Source organism: Carcharodon carcharias, chromosome 8, assembly GCF_017639515.1.
Source record: "Carcharodon carcharias isolate sCarCar2 chromosome 8, sCarCar2.pri, whole genome shotgun sequence".
Lineage (NCBI taxonomy): Eukaryota > Metazoa > Chordata > Chondrichthyes > Lamniformes > Lamnidae > Carcharodon > Carcharodon carcharias.
This window is the reverse complement of record NC_054474.1, coordinates 60,529,100-60,553,789: the sequence shown is the minus strand read 5'-3', so window position 1 is coordinate 60,553,789 and position 24,690 is coordinate 60,529,100. Positions and strand designations below refer to the sequence as shown.

Genomic DNA, 24,690 nt, shown 5'->3' with positions numbered 1-24,690 from the left:
TGCTTGCAAGGCTGACTCTGCACTATGAGATCTGAAGCTGGACTTCCAAACAATATTCACTGAAGTCTTCTGCTGCAGTAAGGAATTTTAAACATATGCCACCTGCTTCCAAACCTTCTTTTGGAGCTTTTTCCTGGTGATTTTTCCTCTCTACCTCTGCTTCTGGAGCTTCCCTTCAGGTCAGAATGCTTCTTTGCATAAGTTTTTCTCAGTCTTCATGCATTTTAGTTTTTCTCTGCATTTTCTGCAAGGTCTTGGGTTTTTCCACAAACTGCCACCAAGTTGTAGAGTGTTGCATACAGTTCAGTAGGTATGAAGACATCTTTGTGGTCACACATAGGTTAACTGTAAGTCTTTATTGACTCTTAGAATTATTTACAAATATACAGTAAAGGGTACAAACTAGAAGCTGTCTCCATGCTTGCTGGTACACATGGCTCTGTCTAACACTAGACTGACCCCAGATGTGGGCCATGTGCCTCTTACATCACTGTATGAGCAGTGCTGTTCTCAGTCCCACATGAACCCTATACCTGCTAGACCGTTATACTACAAGGTGTAACTGGGTTTTTAATGGTGTACTAAATTCGTAATTATCACTATGCATGATCACTGGTAGAGAACCTAAATTAAGATTTCTGTCATGTCAAATTTCTCCATAATTATAAAATAATTCCACATTTTGATTTTAAGTTTGCTTCTCATTCACTTTAGCTTCTATTATTTATTTCATGACCTGAAAATTTAAATTATTAAGTGCTTATCTTCCTGGTTAACTTTGTGTGAATATGTGACTGGCGTGCAGTGGAAAAACCCAAAACATCTCCTTGACTTGGCGTCACATTTAAACTGCCATCAGGAAACTGGAAATTACACCTCAGAAATTATAATACTCTATTTCTCTACTACTATCATTACCACTTCCTTTGCCTTTCGTTCTGTGTCATCTTTAACATTTAACCTCCCCTGCACTCTAACCTATCCCTGGCCCTCCCCCTTTTCAACCGTATAAAAAACAACACATTTCTCTTCAGTTCCACAAAGTCATATTGGACTCGAAACATTAACTTTGCTTCTCTCTCCCCAAATGCTACCAGATCTGCTGAGTTTTTCCAGCACTTTCTGTTTTTATTTCAATATTTCCAACACTACAGCACTCTCTGAATTCTATTTTAGCCTGGATTATGCACTGAATTCTCTGGGGTGGGACTGAAACATATGAATTCTGTGATGGGAATTCTGGGAATTCTACCACTAGGCCAAGACCAATAATAAAGTCATCTGTAACATATACATTTATCTCTTCTCTTTCACTCGGTGTAATCAGGAATATGAGTGAGCAGCTACCCTGCTCCCTGTGCCGGATTGCATTGTAACTCCTGTTGCAGCAGGGGGCAACACAGAGCAGCTGCCGACAGGCGCTTTTGCCAGTGTCAAAGATGGCGGCTAGGTTATGGGTTGCTGGCGGCCGACCTGCCGTTTCTCATTCCTGTCGTAAGCCTCCCTTAAAATCGCGGAAGAATCGGGCAGCCAAAGCCCGAACCGAGCCTCGGGCGCGACATCTCTGAGTGACAAGGAAGCGGAACCATGGCTGACGTGATCGAGATCACCTCGGACGATGACTCGGATGTTGAGATTATCGGGGAGACGGTGGCGGCCCCGGGCTCCAAACCCGAGGCCCACAAAATCTACCACCACCAGCGCTCCTGCTCGGCTTGGGCTCATTATCAGCGGATCAAGGAGCTGCTGTACTCTCGCCAGGTGAGTGCGGGCAGCATTTATAAGTCGGACAGCGCTTGAATATAAACAGGAAGTAGCTGAGGATGCATGACCGTTATCACGGGCGGGGAGTTGGCACCATGTTTGATCCTGGCAGCCGTCGCCTATGTGACATCACAATGATGTTGGTGAAATCAGGCGTGTCAAGCCTCCTGGGTCGACCTGCAATCTCCTGAAATTGAAGATCTATCTTCAGGACACAGCTCTGTGCAACCCTGGACAAAAACCATTGGGACATTAAAAAATATTTTTCTTATTTCCTTTGAACTTTTCTCTCTACCAGGTATAAGAATACCTGAATATAAGACTATTGAAAATGGGAAATAAAAAAGCTGTTTGGTTGATAGTCAAGCGTCATACAATTGGGTGATAAGTATTTTTGCTTTCCAATTGGCTTAGGAAAGTAGTACGTCATAAGGATGAATGTGTTGGCCGACTAACGGCTGGAGCGTGGGAGTCAAGTCATTTGATGAAACGTCCAGGAATAAGTTTGATCACAGTTGGCAACCCTATGTGAAAAGCCCACGTGAGGTTGTACTGTCCAAGTATCAGGCAATGGGGCCTTGTCTGCTGCTGCTGGTGTGCACCACGGACCCTGTCATTTAATCCTTTTTGACTTCCATCCACTCAAACACCTTTCCTTTTGTTCTTTTCCACCCTCCCTCCCGCCTTTCACTTGCTTAAGATGTTTCTAACTTTTCCTGGTTCTGGCAAAGGTTCATCAACCTGAAGTGTTAACTTTGTTTCTTGCTTAAAGGTGAGACATTTTGGTGAAGCCTTTCATCTTGCACTCATCAGGACAAATGCAAAAATTCCAAATTTCCAACGATCACAATTTATAATACAGGAGCAAAGGATGCTGATTGGTTGGCAAGTCAACTCTGATTGGCCATGGCGTTGTTATGGAGAAAGCAAAGGAAAAATTGGCTCCTCATGCTCCCAGTAATTCATAAAAAGGCTTAAGGCTTAAACATATTCCTTTTGTTTACAGAGAACATGAATGTACGTTGCTTCCATTAAGCATAAATGAGCCACTTTACAAGCTCAATTGATTATCTTAAATTGGTTGTTAGTGTAGCTATTAGCACACTCAGGATTGTTCAGTAAGTGCTGCCCAATTGCAGAATTCCATCCAACAGTAGATGTATTGTTTTGGGGTTTTGCAAGCATGGGCTGGTTGGATATAGTCTGTATTCTGCTTATTACGAAGAACCAAAGGAACATGTGGTGAGAACTAGATATAGTTTAAGTAAGATGTATTTGTACTTGTGGGTGTTAGGAATGAATTTTAGCTTTAAGTTGAAGTTTGATTTGTGTTCCTGTATTGGTGTGTTAAGAAAGGGGGAACTTGAGTTTTGCTTCCACTTTAAAAGAAGCCTGCATTCTAATGAAGTTTTATGACTCTTGAAGGGAAGGTAAAACAAACACAAGGTAGAAAAACTGTGCTGTTGCTTTGCAACAGGGGTCCAAAGAGAGGGACCCACAGAGATAGAAAAACAAATGCAGTTTCAGTTCAGTTGAAGGGAGTTGCCAGGAGAAGCAGCATAGGAGAGGGACAGATAGCAAGTCTCAAACTAAAGAAGAAGCCAAAACCAGGGAGTGGAACAAGAGAAAGGTCCCAAAAAGACCTTCTAGTCAAAGGAAAAGAACAGGAAAAGGTCCTGTTCAGTGAAGTCAAGAGTGAGAAGCAGAGGAAGGCTGCAAGTTTAAAAGGGAGAAAGCTGCAGGCCTTGGACGTAAAGCAAAATAAGCTTGCAAAAATCCAGAAGATTAGAGGAAACAGCCAAAGATTCGTGACTGCTTACTGTGGGCATGTGAAGCAGTGGTGTCCTGTTGGCACAGCTGAGTATCTGAGGGAGAGTGCGTGTGGAAGATGAAGCCTCAATGCATGTGGTGATCAGGGGAGAGGAACATCGGAATGAGAGATCAAAACTCCCCCTCGGTGGACCCTTGTGGAAGACATCCAAGAGAAAGCGTCATTTGGGAGAAGATTCAAAAGCAGGTTCTTCGAGAGTGGAGATTGGAAACCCTTGTGTGAAAGGCAGAGATCAGTGAGACTAGTTGGCTCAAGTTGTGACAAGGTCTGGGGGCAGTTAGTGAGAGATCCATAGCGTCTGTTTGGGGTGGCATCTGTCACTTGGTTTCAGTGTGTGGGGTGCCTGACCACAGGTCGCCTATTGGTTAACGTGGACTGTACATACTGTGAACATGACCGGATAAGTCAGCTTTTGTAACTTGTGTTATCCTTACGAATCTGTATATATCTATAAAAGGTATAGTTGTGGGCGAAGGAGCTTTGTAACATAACTAATCTTTTCTTGTTTAAAAATGTTTTATTCTTTTGTTAAAAGTTCATCAGCTGACCCCTGTCACTGTTCAGTAGCCACTCTCCACTTTTCTAAACAAAAAATAAAAGTTAGGATCTATCCAGCCAGGTTCCATCCTGGGATCTGACTTTCCAGTAGCAACATTAGCTGAGATCATAACACATGCTGTTTGATTCAATCAGCCAGTTGTTGGGACATACAGCCTATGTACCTGGCATCACAACGGCACTGAAATTCAAATCGGATGTTGCTCAATTGTGTGGCAGGCAGAACGTCTTTTCGGAATGACAGCAGCATCATTCTTAGAGGAAAATACCACCCATGTAGCCTACAGAAACCCTAAGTTGTTATTGTAATTCTACTTTAAATCATCTGGTTTGCAACAATGACTGCTTTTTAATATGTCTGGTCTCCACTTCCTGTACTGTTGTTTCATCAATTGATGTTTGCAAAAAAGAATTCCAAACATCTACCTACCTTTATGTTCAAAGTGTTTCCTAATTTCACTCCTAAGGGTTAGGCTCAATTTTTTAGACTCTACAACCAGCTGAAATACTTTCTCTATCTACCCTATCTGAACCCTTTAATATTTTGAACATTTCAATTTCTTCTCTTTGTTCATGAGATGTGAGTGCCTCTTGCAAGCCCAGCATTTATTACCCATCCTTGATTTGCCTTGCAAAGGTGATGGTCAACTGTCTTCCTGAACTGCTGAAGTTCACAGTGCTGTTAGGGAGTTCCACAATTTTGCACAATTCCACCAACTGTGAAGGAACAGAGATATAGTACCAAGTCAGGATAATTTATGGCTTGTAGGAGAACTTGGTGGTGCTGCCGCTGAATGTCAAGAGGAGAGTGTTAGATTCTATATTGTTGGAGATGGACTCAAACGTTATTTGCCATTTATCAGCCTAAGCCTGAATGTTGTCCAGATCTTGCTGCTTGTGGGAAGAGACTGCTTCATTAAAAAAGGTGACTGTGAAATCATTTGCAAACATCCCCACTTCTGACCTTATGATGGAGAAAAGATCATTGATGAAGCAGCTGAAGATGGTTAGACCTAGGACAACACACTGAGTTAACCTGCAGTGAGACCTGGGGCTGAGATGATTGGCCTCCAACAACCACAACAATCTTCCTATTGGGTGCCACTCCAACCATTGGAGAGCTTTCAACCCTGATTCCCATTCACTTCAATTTTGCTGCCACACTCGGTCAAATGCTTTCTTGACTCACCTCGTCTCTTGAAGACAGCTATTTGGTGCATGTATGGAGGCTGTAAAGAGGTCTGAGGCTGAGTGGCCCTGGCACAACCTAAACTGAGCATCGGTGAGCAGGTTATTGTTAAGTAAGGGCTGCTTGATAGCTCTGTCAACAACACCTTCCATCACTTTGCTGATGATCGAAAGTAGGCTGATGGAACGGTAATTGGCCAGGTTAGATTTACCCTGCTTTTTGTGCACAGGACATACCTGGGCAATTTTCCACATTATGGAATGAGGGGTTGAGGCCACATTCCGATCAGACATGAACTTATTGAATGGCTAAGCAGGCTCGAGGCTTAATGGCCTACTCCTGCTCATAATGTTGTTCATACTGGGAAAACTTGGTCTGGGCTTGGCTAAATCTGGAGTGCAAGATGCCAGTATTGCAGCCGGGGTATTGTTAGGGCCCATAATCTTTGCACTATACGGTGCCTTCAGCTGTTTCTTGATATCATGTGGAGTGAATCAAACTGGCTAAAGACTGGCATCCATGATGCTTAGGCTTTCAGGTGGAGGCTGAGGTGAATCATCCATTCTGCATTTCAGGCTGAAGTTGGTTGCAAATACTCCAGCCTTGTTTTTTGCACTCTCATCCCGGGCTCCCCCATCGTTGAGAATGCAGATGTTCATGGAGCCTCCTCTCCAATTAGTTCATTAATTATCCATCATCATTCACAATTGGATGTGGCAGATCTGCAGAGCTTTGATCTGCTCCATTGGCTTTGGGGTTGCTTTGCTCTGTCTATCACATGCTGCTTCCACTGTTTACCATGCATGTAGTCCAGTGTTGTAATTTCACCAGGTTGGCACCTCATTTTTGGATATGCCTGGTGCTGCTCCTCGCATGCTCTCTTGTACTGCTCCTGGCTTGATGGTGAGCGATATGCCGGGCTATGAGATTACAGATTGTGGTTGACTACAATTCTTCTGTTGCTGATGGCCCACAATGCCACAAGGATGCTCAGTTTTGAGCTGCTATATCTGTCTGAATCTATCCAATTTAACAGTGCCACACAACACAATGGAGGGTATCCTCAGTGCAAAGGACTTTGTACTACCTTTCCACAAACTCCCCTCCCTCCTTTACCTGCTTTTCCTAAATTAAAGTCCTCCTAATTGCCCTATTTCTGCAGGGAGCCTAGATCTTTTACTATTGATGATCATTGCTGGTTCAGTCAGCGACCTGCTGGCCACATGTATGCAGTCAATCACACAAAAAAGGCCAGCCGCTGCACCAAAGCCATGACCTCTTGTCCTGATGACTGCTGAGGTCAACAGGGAAGGTGATGTTCTGTTCGACTCTAGCACAGAGGCTGTTGGTGACCTGCTTAATGCAGCTGTGAACTGCAGACTGGAAAGTGAGGCTGATGTGCATGCCAATTGTGCTTGATTTTGCTAGGGTATCAAGACTGGACAGGGCATCTGTCATTTTGGGCTAAGGTGCAATGGTTATGCATGTGACATCAGGGACGCATTTTTAGTTAGGACCACACTTGCCCTGTTACAGCCTGGTGAACTGGGATAAAATTGAATTCATTACTTTGCCCAGTAACTATTGGGCTTGGCTATGCAGTGGATCACTTACCAATAACAAAAATATTAATGAAAGCCTTTTCATTTCTTCACTGCTTCTCAATCTTTCTCAATTATAACATGTGCTGTCAATTAAAATATAACCCATGCTGCTTACCCTTGGAATTAGTTCCCAGATACTTTCAGAACAGCTGCAGCAAAAACGTTGTTCCCCTCTCAATCCAAGCACTAAACTTGGCAGTTGTGTCTTCAACTGATTGGTACTAATGACACCAAGGAACTGATTCCAGGAATTCTCTTTAATTTTTACAATACCAAGAACATTCAGTCTGCATGGTGGTATAGATTGTGTTATCTTTATGCAGGGCTATGCTCAAAAGATCAAATACTGCAGATGCTGGAAATCTGAAATAGAAACAGAAAATGTCGCAAATACTCAGCAGGTCAGGCAGCAGCTGTGGAGAGAAACAGAGTTAACATTTCATGTTGGTGACAACCAGAACTGATAAAGGGTCATCATTGACCTAAATGTTAACTCTGTTTCTCTCCACAAATGCTGCCTGACCTGCTGAGCTTTTGCAGCATTTCTGCTTTTATCACTGCAAAAACATTTCTTAACTCTAAAGTAAAATACTTGATGTTTCTCTTCTTCTTTCAGGACAATATTGATTTGACAGGAGAAGAAAGTGAAGTGCACAATCAAGTGAATAGTGCTGAAGAAGGCATGGGAAGGATGCAGGTCAATTCAACAAACTGTAACCGAGCAGAGAAAAGCCCACAGGCTCCTGTTTCCAGCAACATGAGTCATGTTGTACTCGATTCTGATGAAGATCTGTCAGATAGTAATGGGGAATACCATTTTCCTGGCTTACAGTCTGATTGGACAATAGGCAAGGATGAACCTGACCTTGAATCTCCACCTGTTTTGACGGTTGAAGTCACGACTGAGGAAAATTCGCTTGTTCCCATTTCCAGTAAACTTACTGATGAAGACCCATTGCCAGAACTAGACTTCATTGGTCTTGATGAAAGTCAAGACTCTCATGTCACTGCAAGAAAAACAAACTTGTTTGTTACGTCAAATCAAATAAGTCACAATTCTGTTTGCAGTGCGGATTCAACCAGTGACACTTGTGTAAACAGTGATGTGGAATCTCTGGAAACATTTTCACCGGATACACCCATTCCGTATTCTTCACCAAGCAGTGCTGGGGATCTTTTGGGAGATCACTTAAAAAGCAGCTTTGAGGAAACAATTAATGGCACAGTTGATGTACCTAAAACTGAGTTAAATACAGATATTGAAGGTTTACCATCATTGGTACCTCAGAACTCTGAGGAGCTTGAACTGGAACACGCTTTTGATCATTCTCCTCCTGACATAAGCATGCCATTGCTGGAACCTTGGGAGCAGCAGCAGGGTCACAGGAAGAGAAGTGAAGTGAAGTGTTTTCCAATTGAAAACAAAGCACAGGACTCTGTACTGGTATCATATCAGTCTGGGAATCAGGTTCTGTCATCAGAGGAAACTGAAGACCATGTGCTTGCATCAGATGAAGTGAAGGAAACAAGCCCTAATTGTTCGGTGGACAAAGAGCCATTGCAAAGTTTTCAATATCTCATCGGAGCACCAGTTCAACATCTGTTTGTTAAGCGTTCTAGAAATGAAAAATGGCACAAGGTAGGTCCTGCTGACAAATATAATCACAAAGAGATGGAGGTTCAACCAACTGTATAATGCTTATGGATTAGCAATAGTTACATGTGGTGTTGTCTCTTGCGTTCCTTGATGGTAAGAAACAAGCATATGTTCCTATATAGATTTGTACATCTGGCCATCTCACCATGAACATCAACCATTTAATGCCCCATTTTGATATCTTTTAAATGTTGTTGTTGATTTTTAAAATTTGGTGCCTCTTCATAAGATTCCTGATTCCTTTTTTGAAATTGAGGAAAAGAACAATACTTTTTCCCTTCCTGCACTCCCATTGATGAACAACATCAGGAACATCAGAGCTGACTAAGAAGAACATCTGTAAAAACTAAACACTGTGCAGCTGAATAGCTATATAAATAATGGAATGCCCTAGACCATTGTCAAATGAGGTGAAGTTTCAGTATCTTGGATTGACCGTCATGTGTCTTACATCCTAATCTTTCAGGTCCATCAGTGTTCTGAATACTGAATAACTTAAAGAAGTGGATTGAATCACTAGGATATTTCATCCCTTACATTTGGCTAACAGTAGTTTAGTCAGATGGAAATAAAGTTGTGAAGATTTATCTTGACCAACAGCACAAAAGGGGAATAGTGAATTGTTTACGCTCCACTTGCAAGTATCTAGGATGGAATTTAATGTTCCCCTCCTCAGTGACGAGGTGCAGGGGCATTTAATTGGGTGGGAGGGTGCCAGGTGGGGTCCCTAGGTGGAGGCAGGAAGACTTGTGGATGGCCTTCCCATCTGGACACTAATTGAACCCCTTAAATAGGCAATTAATGCTCACTTAAGGGCCTCATCTCGCTGGTATTTAACCAATGGAAAGCAGGGGAGTTGTCATTCAGAAAATCCCTAAAGCAAACCCCCTTGTTGGGTTTGCTTGTAGCCTCTGGGAGGACCGGGTGGCCCTCTGCCCTTGCCCTTGCTTCCAAATACCTCTCCCCCAGTCACCTTTGGCCTCAGGTCCCTCATTGATCCTGAACCTCTGGTGGATGAATTGCAAGTAGTTGTCAGTCAGAGGCAGCAGCTCTGTGGATGGATGGGATTTCCGTCCTCGGGGTCCTCAATCCTGTGGAAGGCCCAATGATGGCTAGTTAAGTGCCTGGGCACTTACTATGATGGACGACATGGGGCTCTCACCAAGAGTCCAGCCATTGGATGGGACCTCCCGCCACCCCTTGTCACCTGGATTAAATTCCACCCCTAATTTGCTACACTATTGTGGATGCAATTATCTAGTTGTCCTAGAAATATTTATTGAATCCTGAACCACATCCTCTTCTGGAGAGTGGTGGGAGGAGGGGGAGGGGGAGGGGGGAGCATTAAATTCTACCCTAAGTACTTCCAAGTGGAGTGTAAATAATTGAGGCAGAAAAGAGCAATATTTTTTCCCCTTCCTGCACTCCCATTGATGAACAACAGGAATAGATAGGAACATCAGAGCTGATTAAGAAAAACACCTGTAATCGTGCAAGAAGGAGAAAAATAGCACTCTTTTTCCGTAAAATGAATGCTACTGTTGATGAATTAAATTGTTCCAAAAAAATTTTAATCTCCAGCTCATAATCTTCCCTGAGATTGGGAATTAGTGTATATCAGGTGGCTGTACACTGTAGATTTACATCACTAAAACAGGATCATGATCTGATTAAAAACAAAAAAACTGCGGATGCTGGAAATCCAAATCAAAAACAGAATTACCTGGAAAAACTCAGCAGGTCTGGCAGCATCAGCGGAGAAGAAAAGAGTTGACGTTTCGAGTCCTCATGACCCTTCGACAGAACTTGAGTTCGAGTCCAAGAAAGAGTTGAAATATAAGCTAGTTTAAGGTGTGTGGGGCGGGGGGGAAGAGAGAGAGAGAAGTGGAGGGGGGTGGTGTGGTTGTAGGGACAAACAAGCAGTGATAGAAGCAGATCATCAAAAGATGTTGGAGGAGTAGACCAGGGTGTCCCGGAGGGAACGATCCCTACGGAATGCCGCCGGGGGTGGGGGGGGGGGTGGGGTGAAGGGAAGATGTGTTTGGTGGTGGCATCATGCTGGAGTTGGCGGCAATGGCGGAGGATGATCCTTTGAATGCAGAGGCTGGTGGGGTGGTAAGTGAGGACAAGGGGGACCCTATCATGTTTCAAGGCGTGAGGGCGGATGCGCAGGAGATGGGCCGGACACGATTGAGGGCCCTGTAAACGACCGTGGGTGGAAAACCTTGGTTAAGGAAGAAGGAGGACATGTCAGAGGAACTGTTTTTGAAGGTAGCAGCATCGGAACAGATGCGACGGAGGCGAAGGAACTGAAAGAATGGGATGGAGTCCTTACAGGAAGCGGGGTGTGAGGATCTGTAGTCGAGGTAGCTGTAGGAGTCGGTGGGTTTGTAATGGATATTGGTGGACAGTCTATTAGCAGAGATTGAGACAGAGAGGTCAAGGAAAGGAAGGGAAGTGTCAGAGATGGACCACGTGAAAATGATGGAGGGGTGGAGTTTGGAAGCAAAATTAATAAATTTTTCCAAGACCCGACGAGAGCATGAAGCAGCACCGAAGTAATCATCAATGTACCAGAGAAAGAGTTGTGGAAGGGGGCCGGAGTAGGACTGGAACAAGGAATGTTCCACATACCCCATAAAGAGACAGGCATAGCTGGGGCCCATGCGGGTACACATAGCCACACCTTTTATTTGGAGGAAGTGAGAGGAGTTGAAGGAGAAATTGTTCAGTGTGAGAACAAGTTCAGCCAGACGGAGGAGAGTAGTGGTAGATGGGGATTGTTTGGGCCTCTGCTCCCTGGCCCCAACCGCTTCCTCTTCACCATGGACGTCCAATCGCTCTACACCTCCATCCCCCACCAGGATGGTCTGAGGGCCCTTAGCTTCTTCCTCGAACAGAGGCCTGAACAATCCCCTTCCTCTGACATGTCCTCCTTCTTCCTTAACCGAGGTTTTCCACTCACGGTCGTTGACAGGGCCCTCAACCGTGTCCGGCCCATCTCCCGCGTATCCGCCCTCACGCCTTCTCCTCCCTCCCAGAAACATGATAGGGTCCCCCTTGTCCTCACTTATCCCCCCCACCAGCCTCCGCATTCAAAGGATCATCCTCCGCCATTTCCGCCAACTCCAGCATGATGCCACCACCAAATACATCTTCCCTTCACCCCCCCATCGGCATTCCGTAGGGATCGCTCCCTCCGGGACACCCTGGTCCACTCCTCCATCACCCCCTACTCCTCAACCCCCTCCTATGGCACCACCCCATGCCCACGCAAAAGATGCAACACCTGCCCCTTCACTTCCTCTCTCCTCACCGTCCAAGGGCCCAAACACTCCTTTCAAGTGAAGCAGCATTTCACTTGCATTTCCCCCAACTTAGTCTACTGCATTCGTTGCTACCAATGCGGTTTCCTGTACATTGTAGAGACCAAACGTAAACTGGGCGACTGCTTTGCAGAACACCTGCGGTCTGTCCGCAAGAATGACCCAAACCTCCCTGTCGCTTGCCAATTTAACACTCCACCCTGCTCTTTTGCCCACATGTCTGTCCTTGGCTTGCTGCATTGTTCCAGTGAAGCCCAACGCAAACTGGAGGAACAACACCTCATCTTCCGACTAGGCACTTTACAGCCTTCCGGACTGAACATTGAATTCAACAACTTTAGGTCTTGAGCTCCCTCCTCCATCCCCACCCCCTTTCTGTTTCCCCCTTCCTTTTGTTTTTTTCCAATAAATTATATAGATTTTTCTTTTCACACCTATTTCCATTATTTTTAAGTATTTTAAAATATTTTATGCTCTCCCCACCCCCACTAGAGCTATACCTTGAGTGCCCTACCATCCATTCTTAATTAGCACATTCGTTTAGATAATATCACCAACTTTAACACCTATGTGTTCTTTTGTTCTATTGTTGGTGACATCTTTTGATGATCTGCTGCTATCACTGCTTGTTTGTCCCTACAACCACACCACCCCCATCCACCTCTCTCTCTCTCTCTCTCCCCCCCCACACACACCTTAAACCAGCTTATATTTCAACTTTTTCTTGGACTCACTCAAGTTCTGTCGAAGGGTCATGAGGATTCGAAACGTTAACTCTTTTCTTCTCCGCCGATGCTGCCAGACCTGCTGAGTTTTTCCAGGTAATTCTGTTCATGATCTGATTATCTTGGGACCTTAACTAGGAATGGGGCAGAAACCCTCACTTTGTCTCTCAGTGGTTTTAATCCTGCCCCAGATGAAAAATCCTTTTTCAGAAGCATGGTGCCAATAGGCCCTTTAAACAGGAATTTCCTCAGAAATATGCATTGACCATTTAGAAACTGGTTGACAGAATGAATAAACAAATAGTTTAATCCCAGAACATCACAACATTTTTGTTTAAACAAAATATCCAAATAATGCAGAGTAAGTGACTTGCCTTTGCATTATTTTTAGTTCAGTATAGCCATGCGAACAAAAAGTGGATCACCACCTAACTCCCCAGGTCTCTCCATCACTTACAAAACACGTTAGAACTTTTGGTGGAATACTCTCCACTTAGCTGACTGGATACCATCCAGGAAAAAGCAGGCTATTACATTGATACTTCATCCACTACCTAAACAGTCACTCCCTCAACCATCTGTAGGATACATTGCAAAAACTTTCCTAGGCTCTTTTGTAGCAGCTTTTAAACCCACAATTGCTGTCAGCTGGAAGGACAAGGCCACTAGGCACATGAGAACACCATCACCTCCAAATACCCCTCTGAGTAACACACCATAAATACTTGGACATCTATTGCTGTTTCTTCTCCATCGCAGGGTCACCTGGAATTTCCTCTCTAACAGTACTGTGGGAGTACCTTCATCACACAAAAAACGGTGCTTCAAGAAAAAAGATCACTCAAGCTTCTGAAAGGCAGCCAGGGATGGCCAGTAATGAGTTGTGCTTCCAATGCCCACAACAGCTTGTATTTATATATTGCTTTTAACATTGTAAAACACCTCAAGGTGATTCTCGGCAGCATTATTAAACAAAATTTGACACCAGGCCACATAAAGAGATAGTAGGGCAGTTATAATCAGTAGCACTCAGCCTTTTTTTCTCCTAATCACTTTTTATAAGATTTTTCTTTTCTTACTAGTTTTCATTTTCCTAATGGCATTAATGCCTGGGTTGGGCATCTTCCTACATTGGCACAGTATGGTGTCTCACCCAAGTGCTCATTAATTAATTGAGTTAAAATTAATTGGGGTCAGCTACCTGTTTGAAACAGGAGGCACCACAGCCAAGCCCAACTTGGGCCTCACTCAGTGTCCACACATAGGCCCTGCTGGATAGCAGAAACTCCAGCTGATTTTCACTCGCCAACCCTAATCAAAGCAATTATGGTGTGATCAGCTAACACAGTACAGACCAGGATTTGTAGTCTTCTTGATCCAGATCACCTTCCTAGCCTATGCAACTCTCTTGATTTGCTCACCAAGCTGGAAATTCAATATTTCAGACTGTATTTAGACTGGGCTTGGTGCCAATGTATTTTCTTACTGTATTGTTATTTTGCATTATATTATGAAAGCAAAGTTCTGCATATACTGGAAATCTAAGATAAAAACAAAAATGGCTGGAAGTACTCAGCAGGTCTGGCAGCATCTATGGAGAGAAACTGAGTTGGAATGTTTCAGGTCAATGACCTTTCATCAGAACTAAAGAAAGATAGAAAGAAGGCAGTGGGGGGGGGGGGGGGGGGAGAGGCCTGAACAAAAGGGAAAGTCTGCGATAGGTTGGGGAGGCAGGAGAAATTAACCAATAAAATATTTCATTATGCAAAAGCCAATTTTCATTTTTATCCATTATTTTATCCTCACCTTTTATCCTATTTTCAGTCTTTTTTCCCCACCACCATCCCCCCGCCCCGCCCCCCCACCCCCCACCCCCACAAGGGCCATCTATCACTTGTTCATGTTGCTCTTTCCAGAGTGCTTACCCTTGTCCTGCTATTATCACATTCTGCTTTCTTACCTTAATGCCACCATCAGCACCTCCTTTAGCCAGTACCACTATCATTAACACTCCTTTGTCTTTTTGTCCATGACATCTCTGGCAATCTCTCCTTTGCCTCCACCTATCACTGGCCTTCTATCCAGCTCCACCTGCTCCCCACCACCACCACCACCACCACTTAAACAGCATAAGTTTCATCACATCTTTACTTCTCTTTAGCTTTGAAGAAGAGTCACATGGACTAGAAACGTTAACTGTTTTTTTCTCTTCACAGATGCTGTTAGATTTGCTGAGATTTTGCAGCATTTTCTGTTTTTGTTTCCGATTTCCAGCATCCGCAGTATTTTGCTTTTAACCAAGGAGATTAGTAATGGGTATCGTAAAGAGACAGGGGTTGAGGTTGTGCTCAATGAGGCATGAATATAGCAGCCAGAATTTTCGCGCTCTTCTTCCTTCTCACCATCCAAGGCTCCAAATACTCCTTCCAAGTGAAACAGCAATTTACTTCTTTCAACTTAGTATTCAATTTTCATTGTTCATGATGAGGCCTCCTGTACATTGGAGAGACTAAATTGGGTGACCGCTTTGAGGAACACTCCGTTCAGTCTGCAAGCATGACCCTGAGCTTCCTGTCATCTGTTATTTTAATTTTCCACTTGCTCCCATTCTGACCTTTCTGTCCTTGAACAACTACAGTGTTCCAGTGTAGCTCAATGCAAGCTCAAGGAACAGCACCTCATCCTTTATCTCTGTACTCTACAGCCTCTGTACTCAATATCAACTTCAGGAACTTTAAATTGTAAGCTTTGCCTCCATCTTATTCTGTGCGTCTTTTTTTGGGGTTTTTTTGCTGGCTTGTTTCCTTAATCCTTCATATTGCATTCAGATGGCTAAGAGAGGAGATGAAAGGACAGGTGTTGCACCTCATGTGCTGGTACAGAATGTGCCACAGGGAACGAAATTAGGGATGACTGAGGAGTGAACCAGAGGGAACAGGCCATACAGAATGCTGAAAGGGGAGGCAAGGAAAGATGTGTTTGCTGGTGGCATCATGCTGGAGCTGACAAAATGGAGAAGGATGATCCATTGAATACGGAAGCTGGTGGAGTAGAAGGTGAGAGGTATAGGAACTCTATCATGGTTCTTGGATGGCAGGGATGGGGTAAGAGCAGAGGTGTGGAAAATAGATCAGACACGGGATGAAGGATCCTGTCAACCATGCTGGGTGGGAATCCTTGGATGAGGAAAAACGAAGCGCTGGTGTGGAAGGTTGCATCATCAGAACAGACACAGTGAAAACTGGGAGAATGGAATGCTTACAGGAAGCAAGGTGTGAGGAAATGTAATCAAGATAGCCCTAAAAACTTTCCTTTTTCCTCAACCGAGGATTCCCACCCAATGTGGTTGACAGGGCCCTCCACTGTGTCTGATCTATTTCCTGTACTCCTGCTCTCATCCCTTCCCCTCCCTTCCAGAACCATTATAGGGTTGCCTTTGCCCTCACCTTCCACTCCACCAGCCTCCATATTCAACAAATTATCCCCTGCTGTTATCACCAGCTCCAGTGTGATGCAACCACCAAACACATCTTTCTCACTCTCCCTTTTCAGCATTGTAAAGGGACTGTTCCCTCCACAACATCCTGGTCCACTCTTCAGTCACTCTTAACAGCCCCTCCCTACCTTACACCACCTTTCTGTCAAGTTGCATTCAGGTGGCTGCCATATTTATGCCTCATCTGGACACTTTACTATACCTCTGTACCTTTACTATACCCATTACCACTCTCTTTGGCTTTTGCATCATGAAATCTTTTATTAGTTAATCTCGCCTACCCTCCACCCTGTCACAGACCTTCCCTTTAGTTCTTCCTGCCCCTTCCACTGCCTTAATAACTCTTACATTTCTCTCTTTCTTCAGTTCTGATGAAAGATCATCAACCTGAAACATTAACTCTGTTTCTCTCCACAGAAGCTACCTGATCTGCTAAGTATTTGCAGCATTTTTGTTTTTATGCCATTTGCATTAGTTCATTTGTTTATCTTTTGCTTACCAGCAGGTGAATCGACATTCGTGTTCATCAACAACTCACCAATATAAGGAACCAGAGCTGATCTCCCAAAGACAGTGCAGTATGATAAACAGCACTATCGATGAAAACTTTCCCCAAGGAACCCTTCAGTTTCTGATGGATTTTGTATCTCCTCAACATTACCCGCCTCATAAAATTGTGGAGTATATAATCAAGAAGATATTGCTGGGCAATGAATCCTCCAGCACCATTATGTCTGCTTACATGACGCTGATGAAGATCCAACAGTATGTACAAGTTAATGCAGGAGGTGCATAGCATAACATAGTGTGACAGATCTGTTTAATATTAATGACTGTTGACTTCTTCCAGAATCTTACACTCTTCCACCCTTTGGGCAAGTGAATAGCCTAGTTTAAGTATCAGGTCAGAATTACTTAATTGTAGTATTGTACATTCTAATTCAGTTATCAAAATAGGTACCACTACTGCAGTAATTTTTCTATGTATAAAAATAGCAATGATAGTCCATTGAAGGGACCACATAAAAATTGTGTTCCTATAATAGTTATTAGCACCAGGAAATGCTTTGAAATTTGTTGCCTGGCAGCCTTTTGCTGGTTGAGTGCCTTTTCCTTGATCAGACTGAACACTGGGTTGCGAATTGAGTGTGTTGGTCCATGCAAGTGAGGAATTAACTAGAGGAGATTTATTTTCACCTAACTTATCACTTGTAATTAATCTAACATATTAAGAAAATCTTTAGGGTAAGGCTGTTAGAGAGCCTTATGTTAAAAGTGTTCCTGTGAAGGAACAACTGCATTGTATCATGAACATCTGTCAGCATGGCTATGTTCCCTGAATGCGATGCATTCTAATTCTCCCCTCCTCTAAATTGCATACACACACGCACGCACACACACAAATCACCAGGCTGTTTTGATTGACAATGCTTTCGTGCAGTGTAGAGGAGACCACATGCTCCACATGTCCTCAATTCAGTTGGATCTCATAACTGAAATGTGTTAAAAGAATTAACACAGCCCCTCCTATTACAGGATTCTGAGTTCAGTAACCAAAAAAGGATTTCAGAAATCGAATAGTATTTCTGAGTTCAAAGCAGCCGAATACCAACTTAGTGTGGGTGAGCAGTATTACCATTGTTGGGATTTAATACTGCTTTTAACACTTAAGTTTTTATTTGAATCAGAGAATTTGTATTTAAAATGTGGGCAGACTGAAACTGTATTCCAACTAACCAGCAGTGTGACTGCAGCTTTACAGAAATAGATCATCACAGTTCATCTGGGTCAGAGATGATGAGCCTGCTACTCAAATAACCAGTTGCTTAAAAAGTACTTTATAGCATACCCTGCCATGTTCAAGGGTATTATATACCGTATTAAATAGTACTCCTGCAGCTGTAGATTTTACACCGTTTTAAACCCTGCAGTTGTAACTTTGAAGAAGGTTTTCAGTTAGTATGTAGTTTCCTTTAGAGCTGCAGTTGCATCTGGTTTGAAAGTGTGTAATGCTGTTTGCTTAATAACATATTGCAGAAAGTCTCATCAAGGCAACAGCACCAAAGATATTGTGTAAAAAAAACAGCATAAAAAGGTAGTTTAATTTGTATGGCTGAAGAAGAATAATTTCAGTGTATTTTAGCTATGGCTCTTTGAAATGTATTTGATAAGTTTAGGTTAGCTTATAAGTGGATAGTTAATTAAATTAGTGCATTAGCTAGACAAGCCCTAAATCTCAAGTGTTGATGCAAATTTTTTTCTGACTGAATCATGTGGAAGAATTTACTACTGTCAGGGTGGGGAAGCACGGGAACAGGCGTGGGCAGGCATGCCTCCGATCAGTGCCCCTGATCAGGGGTGTGCCACCATTTTACGTGGGCAGGCCAATTAAGGCCCGCCCACCGTGACGTCCAACAGGAGCTCCCTGTGCAGGCAGGGAGTTTCCCTTAGCTGAGAGTGCGCTCTTTTGTGCATGCGCGCAAAAGAGCACTCTCATCTCCCTGAGGCTTAATGCTGCCCCAGGGAGATTGGCTCCAAATGTAATAAAGGTACAAAAACAAAATTTCCCTGACATGTCCCCTCATGTCACATGAGTTGGGACATGTCCATCACTTTAAATCAAACATTTATTAAATTTTTTAAAACCTTCATGAAACCTCATACCACCCGCCAGGACTCCCGGCCTGCCCGCCAACCATAAGGTTGGACGGGCAGGCCCATTAATGAGGTACATGATTTTGTCAATGCCCTCAATGGGTCATTGACAGGTCAGCAGGCGCACAGCTGATTTGGCTGCGCCCCTGCCGACCTGAAAATTGAAATGACGCGGGGTGACGTCGGGAGTTCTGCCTGATGTCATCCCACGTCATTTTACGCGTTGGCGAATGGGCCCCGCTCGCCAACCCAAAGATCCTGCCCATAGAGTCACGGAAATTTACAGCACCGAAGGGGACCATTCGGCCCCTCGTGTCCACATTGGCCGTCAAGTAGCTATCAAGCCTAATCCCACTTTCCAGTTCTTGGTCTGTAGCCTTGTACGTAATGGCACTTCACATGTAACAGTACTTTTTAAATGTTGTGAGGGTTTCTGCTTCTACTGCACTTTCAGGCAGTGCGTTCCAGATCCCCAGCACCTTCTGGGTGAGAATATTTCCTGTCGAATCCCCTCTAATCCTCCTACTTTTTACCCTAAAATCAATACCCCCGGTTATGAACCCCTCAAACATGGGGAAAGAAGCCTTCCTATCAACTCTACCAAGGGGCCTCATTATCCTATACATTTCAATTCAGTTTCCTCTCAACCTCCTCTGTTTCAAAGAAAACAACCCTAGCCTATCCAATGTTTCCTCATAACTAAGATTCTCCGGGCCAGGTAACATCCTCATAAATCTCCTCTGTACCTTTTCTAGTGCAATGGCAACTTTCCTAGACTGTGGTGACCAGAATTGTAGCCTAACTGGTGTTCTGTACAGTTCCGGCATAATCTCCCAGTGCTTATATTCTATGTCCCGGCTAATAAAGGCAAGTATCCCGCATGCCTTCTTGACCATCTTATCCACCTGTCTAGCCACACTCAGGGATCTGCAAACACGCACTATAATTCACAATATCCCACCATTTCTTATATATTCCCTTGCCTTGTTAGCCTTCCCCAAATACATTACCCCATACCTCTCTGGATTGAACTTCATTTACCACTGTTCCACGCACCTGATTGGTCCATTGACATCTTCCTGATGTTAACTTACAATATTTTCTATATCCATAGAAGCACAGCATCATTGCAAAAACAATTGCTTGATTATATTAAAAGGCTGCTTGATTCTTTGAGTACTTGTTTTCACATTTTCATTACAATCTTGAATACATGTAATTTACTTACGATAGATAAAAGATTTCCTTCCAGCATCATCCAGGGCTGAATATTGTAAAGCAAGATTGAAAAAAAATGTCACTTCTTACATCTTCCAATTTTCTCTTCTGTTATCCTGAAGGCACTGGCTCATGTTGGAAATGCTTCCTAAGTTACTAAGAATCTTCTGGTTCATCACCCAGGTGTCTATTCCTTGATAGTGTGTATCTGCAGACTAGTTGTCTGGGATATCACTGTTGATCCCAATCCCGTTCTCATTTGAAGTCCACAAATGCACACATTTTGGCATAGCTAACAGTTGCCAATCAGCAAGAAGAACCCTGGCTGATTATTGCACCTCAACTGCTGCCTCAACTTCTGCACTCAGCTAACTCAGCACTGACCAGATTCAAATGAGAATGGATCTGTTCTGTATGGTTCAACAACAGCATTTTACATTTATATAGTGCCTTTAATGTGACAAAATGTCTGAAGGTGCTTCACAAGTGCATTTAGACAAAATTTGACACAGAGCCACATTGGGAGATTTTAGGAGATAACCTAAAGCTTGGTCAATGACGCAGGCTTTAACAGCAACAACTTGCATTTATGTAGTACCTTTAATGTAGTCCCACATCACAGGAGCCTAACAAAGTAAAATTTGACACTGAGCCATGCAAGGGAATGTTATGTTAGGTGAGCAAAAGTTTGGCGAATGAGGTAGGTTTTAAGGAGCGTATTATCCTGACTTGGAAATATATCGCTGTTCCTTCACTGTTGCTAGGTTAAAATCCTGGAACTCCCTTCCTAACAGCACTGTGGGTGTATCTATACCACGTGGACTGCAGCGGTTCAAGAAGGCAGCTCACCACCACCTTCTCAAGAGCATCTAGGAATGGGCAATAAATGCTGGCCCAGCCAGCGAAGCCCACATCCCATGAATGAATTTTTAAAAAAGGGGAAAGGATGGTAGAATGGCACAGAGGTTTAAGGAGGGAGCTCCAGAGTTTAGGCCCTCAGCGGCTGAAACATGGCTGCCCTGGTGGAGTGAAAATCGGGAATACTCGAGAGCAGACTTAGATGAGCGTGGTTATCTCAGAAGGTTGTGGAGCTGGAGGAGATTGCAGATATAGGGAAGGTCTTAAAAAAAAAGCAGAAGAACATAGCGAAGGCCCATGGCTTTAGTTCAGTGCCACATCAGCAATACATTCATCCATTAAACCATTAGGGGAGAAGCCTGTTTCTTTCAACAGTTTTTGCCATTTGGTCTGTTCTTCAATGCCTATTTGGAAAACATGTTAAAGTCAGTTTTGAACTCTGTGAGCTATTGTATGAGCTAACTGTTATATCATGTGTGAATTATTGTTTTTGACTGTTGAGCAGTGGACTGATTTTTTAAGTAATTTAATAAATATTTCATTATATTTAAATAGGCTGCATCCTGCAAATATTTCCACAGTGCAGTGGGACTGGGACCTATTAGCTTATCATGTGGAGAACAAGGTAACATAGATCTGGAACTTTTAAAAGTACAGTCTCCATAAGTTTCTTTCAAATATGCTAGAAAAATTGAAAGCTCAACACTTATATTTAGGATTGTTTTACTTGATCAGTTTTTTTTTTGTTGCGCACTTCCATAGATATCATTCCTTTATATGTGTTTTTTGTACATACTTCCATTTTCTTCACTTATCCCTTTGCCCTGAGGAGCTGTAGTACTATTGGTCGCAGTATTCCTGCTAAGGCTGAGGGTATAACACACCTCAGTTAAATGGCTGTGTTTGTTGCTGTTGCAGTGAAACAGAGGACTCAGGGGCATGGGTGGTGAGGGAGAAGCAGCGAGGACTTGGGAGGCAGCATGCAGGTGACATGCAGAGGGGCAACTGGCACATGACATCACTAGTGGGAGAAATAGTATGCACCCATGGAAGGAGTGGGTGCCAAGTGGCTTGCGCAACTGTTCCAGTGTTACAGTGTAATTAACCTCAAGGTATTATTGTTATTTATGTGGAACCATCACATCTAAGTTCAAACCTAACATTCACGTACTACCTCAATAGTGGCTGTGAAATAGAAACACTCAAGCCCTAACTGAGATCACAAGTGTGAAAAGGTCTAATGATAATCATAAATGATCTGTTAATCTGGTTTGGTGGTGTTTTTAAGTGTCAAATTAGCCCTGTGAAAGGAAATCTTGTAGGTGTCTAGTGTGCATGGCTCAGTACCACTGATTCTACAAAGAAGTCACTTTTCAGATCTCCCAGAGGGGAGTGAGTGAACATACAACAAGGTGCAATTTTGAAATAGAAAGATAAAACACACATTGGATTGCTTAATCATTTGGACAAGTTAGCCACTATTTCTCAATCTAGCCATCTTATCAAAGCTCTATAAATATGACTTCATGTTCTCAAAGTGTAGGAATTTATTTGTGCACTTTTAAAACTGATACAGGAAATGGAAATTCTAAACAGTGTTTTCATCATATTTCAGCTGGAAATCCTGCAATTGTGGCCTCATTATTTTATATTTCTGGAGAACTGTTCTGCATTGTTCTCCAAAACCAGTCACTGCAACAGTCCAAGTGACCAGTTATAGCATTCATTCCCACATCAACAGGTTCATAGTAGTTAGTTAATAAATAAAAGCTACCTGTGACACATCCCTCTGAATTACAAAATGGCACTTGATCTGATCATTAGTTATCTTCACTCCCAGAAGCCATGAGCAGTAGTACCATTGAAGATAACACAACCCCCAAACTAGAATTTCACACAAATGGGCCACAAGTACTTTGGCAGATTTATTTTGTCCCTGTCATAGGAATCCTGCTTTGTTAATTAAAATGCCTCTGAAAATGCTTCTGGTTGTAGCTGGAGTTATCAGTAATTTATTCAATGTATTTGTTACTCTGATTTTTGAGCTTGTGCCCTGAGAATTGAAGAGATTTCTCCCAGTGTGAAGAGTGATTGATCTCTGAATTTTTTTTTTATTCTTTCATGGTATCTAAGCATCCCTGGCAAGGCCAGCATTTGTTGCCCATCCCTAATTTTCCTTGAAATGAGTGGCTTGCTAGACCATTTCAGAGGGCAGTTAAGAGTCAACCACCTTGGTCTGGAGTCACATGTAGATCAGAACAGCAGATTTCCTTTCTTAAAGTGAACCAGATGGCATTTTACCATAATCGATGTTGTCATGGTTACCATTACTAAGACTAACTGTATATTCCAGATTTATTAATTGAGTGGTGAGATTTGAACCCATGTTCCCAGAGCATTAGCTTGGGCTCTGGATTACTAGTCTAGTGACATTACCACTATGCCATCATTTCCTTCTAAAACATTTGACTATCGGAAAGAAGCTGACCAAAACTATATTTATCAAATGTGATAACACGCTTTCATTTAGTAAACAACAGTGGAAAGCTTTGTATTGTGCCATTTTACAGCTAATGAACTGGAATGGATGTATCTTTTTCTCCTCTACTGCTGTAATCTAATCTTACATGATTTATGTATGTGTGCACTTCAAGGATCCTCATAGGAAGCATTCTCTGACCAAGAATGATCGACTGTTGTTCCTGCAGTATGTTGTCCAAACACTTGAAGATGATTTTCAGCTGAAACATGATATGCCCCAGCAAACCATAGCCAAGACAGTTCTATCATGTGATGACAAGTTTTCGAATGTAAGGTATAGAGACCTAAACCTCATTAAATCTACAGTGTTCTCTTTCAGTAAGTAGGAGAGAATTTTCTAATTTGAAGAATGAATGCTGTAAGTACATAAACTTAGTAACAGGGTTTACAGTGAGTGATGCAATCAGTTATTGCAGCAAGTGTTGTGATTGAGCTCATTGAGAAAATTGGTACCAATATACCAACTTAGCTTAGTGGTATTCATCTTGCCTTTGAGTCTGAAGGTTTTGACTTCAAGCTCTAATATGGAAGTTGACACTATACTATATAGAATTACAGTATAGAAAGAATGCTACATTGTTGGAAGCTGCTGTCTTTGGATGGAATGTTACAAAGAGACCTTGCTTACCAACTCAAGAGGATGTAAAAGATCCCAGTGCATCTTTGAAGAGTACGAAGAAAGATTGAGTAGAATGGACCTGTATTCTCTACAGCTTCGAAAAATAATCATAAAATCATAAGAAAAAGGAACAGGTGTAGGCCATTCGGCTCATCGAGTCTTCTCCGCTGTCAAGGTATAATAATTCTTATAATGCTATTGGAATTTATTGTAAAGTAAAAGTGGGACGTGCCTATATATGTCTGTGTGTGTGTGTGTGTGTGTGTGTGTGTGTGTGTGTGTGAGTGAAAGACTTAATTGAATTAGACTGGGTGCTTTGATCTAAGAAGAGGTTAGGTTTGAAATTTTAATTAGATAAACATGGGGAAGTTTAGAAACATAAGTGTCAAGGGAACATTTGCATTTTGCAATAAATCAGACCAGATTGTTTTTAAAGGAGGGGTGAAATGTGTCACCTAGCCAAGTGAAGTTTACTGATAAAACTTAGTGCTATGAAATGTTTTTATTATCAGGGAGATAAAGTCCAAAGACATAACAAAACAATGGGTATTTGCATTCAAAGAGGAAGAAATGTATAAAGGAGAGAAGACTGTTCGTAAGGGAGGGCATTTTAAGACATTACAAGCGTGTGAAAAGCCTTCAGCATCTA

The 24,690-nt window shown here is 42.8% G+C and overlaps 1 protein-coding gene across 2 annotated transcripts in view; it reads left to right on the top strand.

The window, feature by feature from the left end:
- The first annotated feature begins 1,302 nt into the window (after positions 1–1,302).
- The window catches only part of simc1 (SUMO interacting motifs containing 1), a 43,125-nt gene continuing 19,737 nt past the window's right edge, over positions 1,303–24,690 (top strand). The window contains exons 1-5 of one of the 2 annotated variants that reach the window (XM_041193808.1): positions 1,303–1,761; positions 7,563–8,585; positions 16,656–16,915; positions 21,437–21,506; positions 23,536–23,696. In XM_041193808.1, coding sequence (XP_041049742.1) covers positions 1,588–1,761; positions 7,563–8,585; positions 16,656–16,915; positions 21,437–21,506; positions 23,536–23,696 — 1,688 coding nt within the window. In that variant the 5' untranslated portion in view covers positions 1,303–1,587. Of the gene's footprint in view, positions 1,762–7,562; positions 8,586–16,652; positions 16,916–21,436; positions 21,507–23,535; positions 23,697–24,690 lie in introns of both variants that reach the window. The other variant, XM_041193807.1, reaches the window with a different exon arrangement.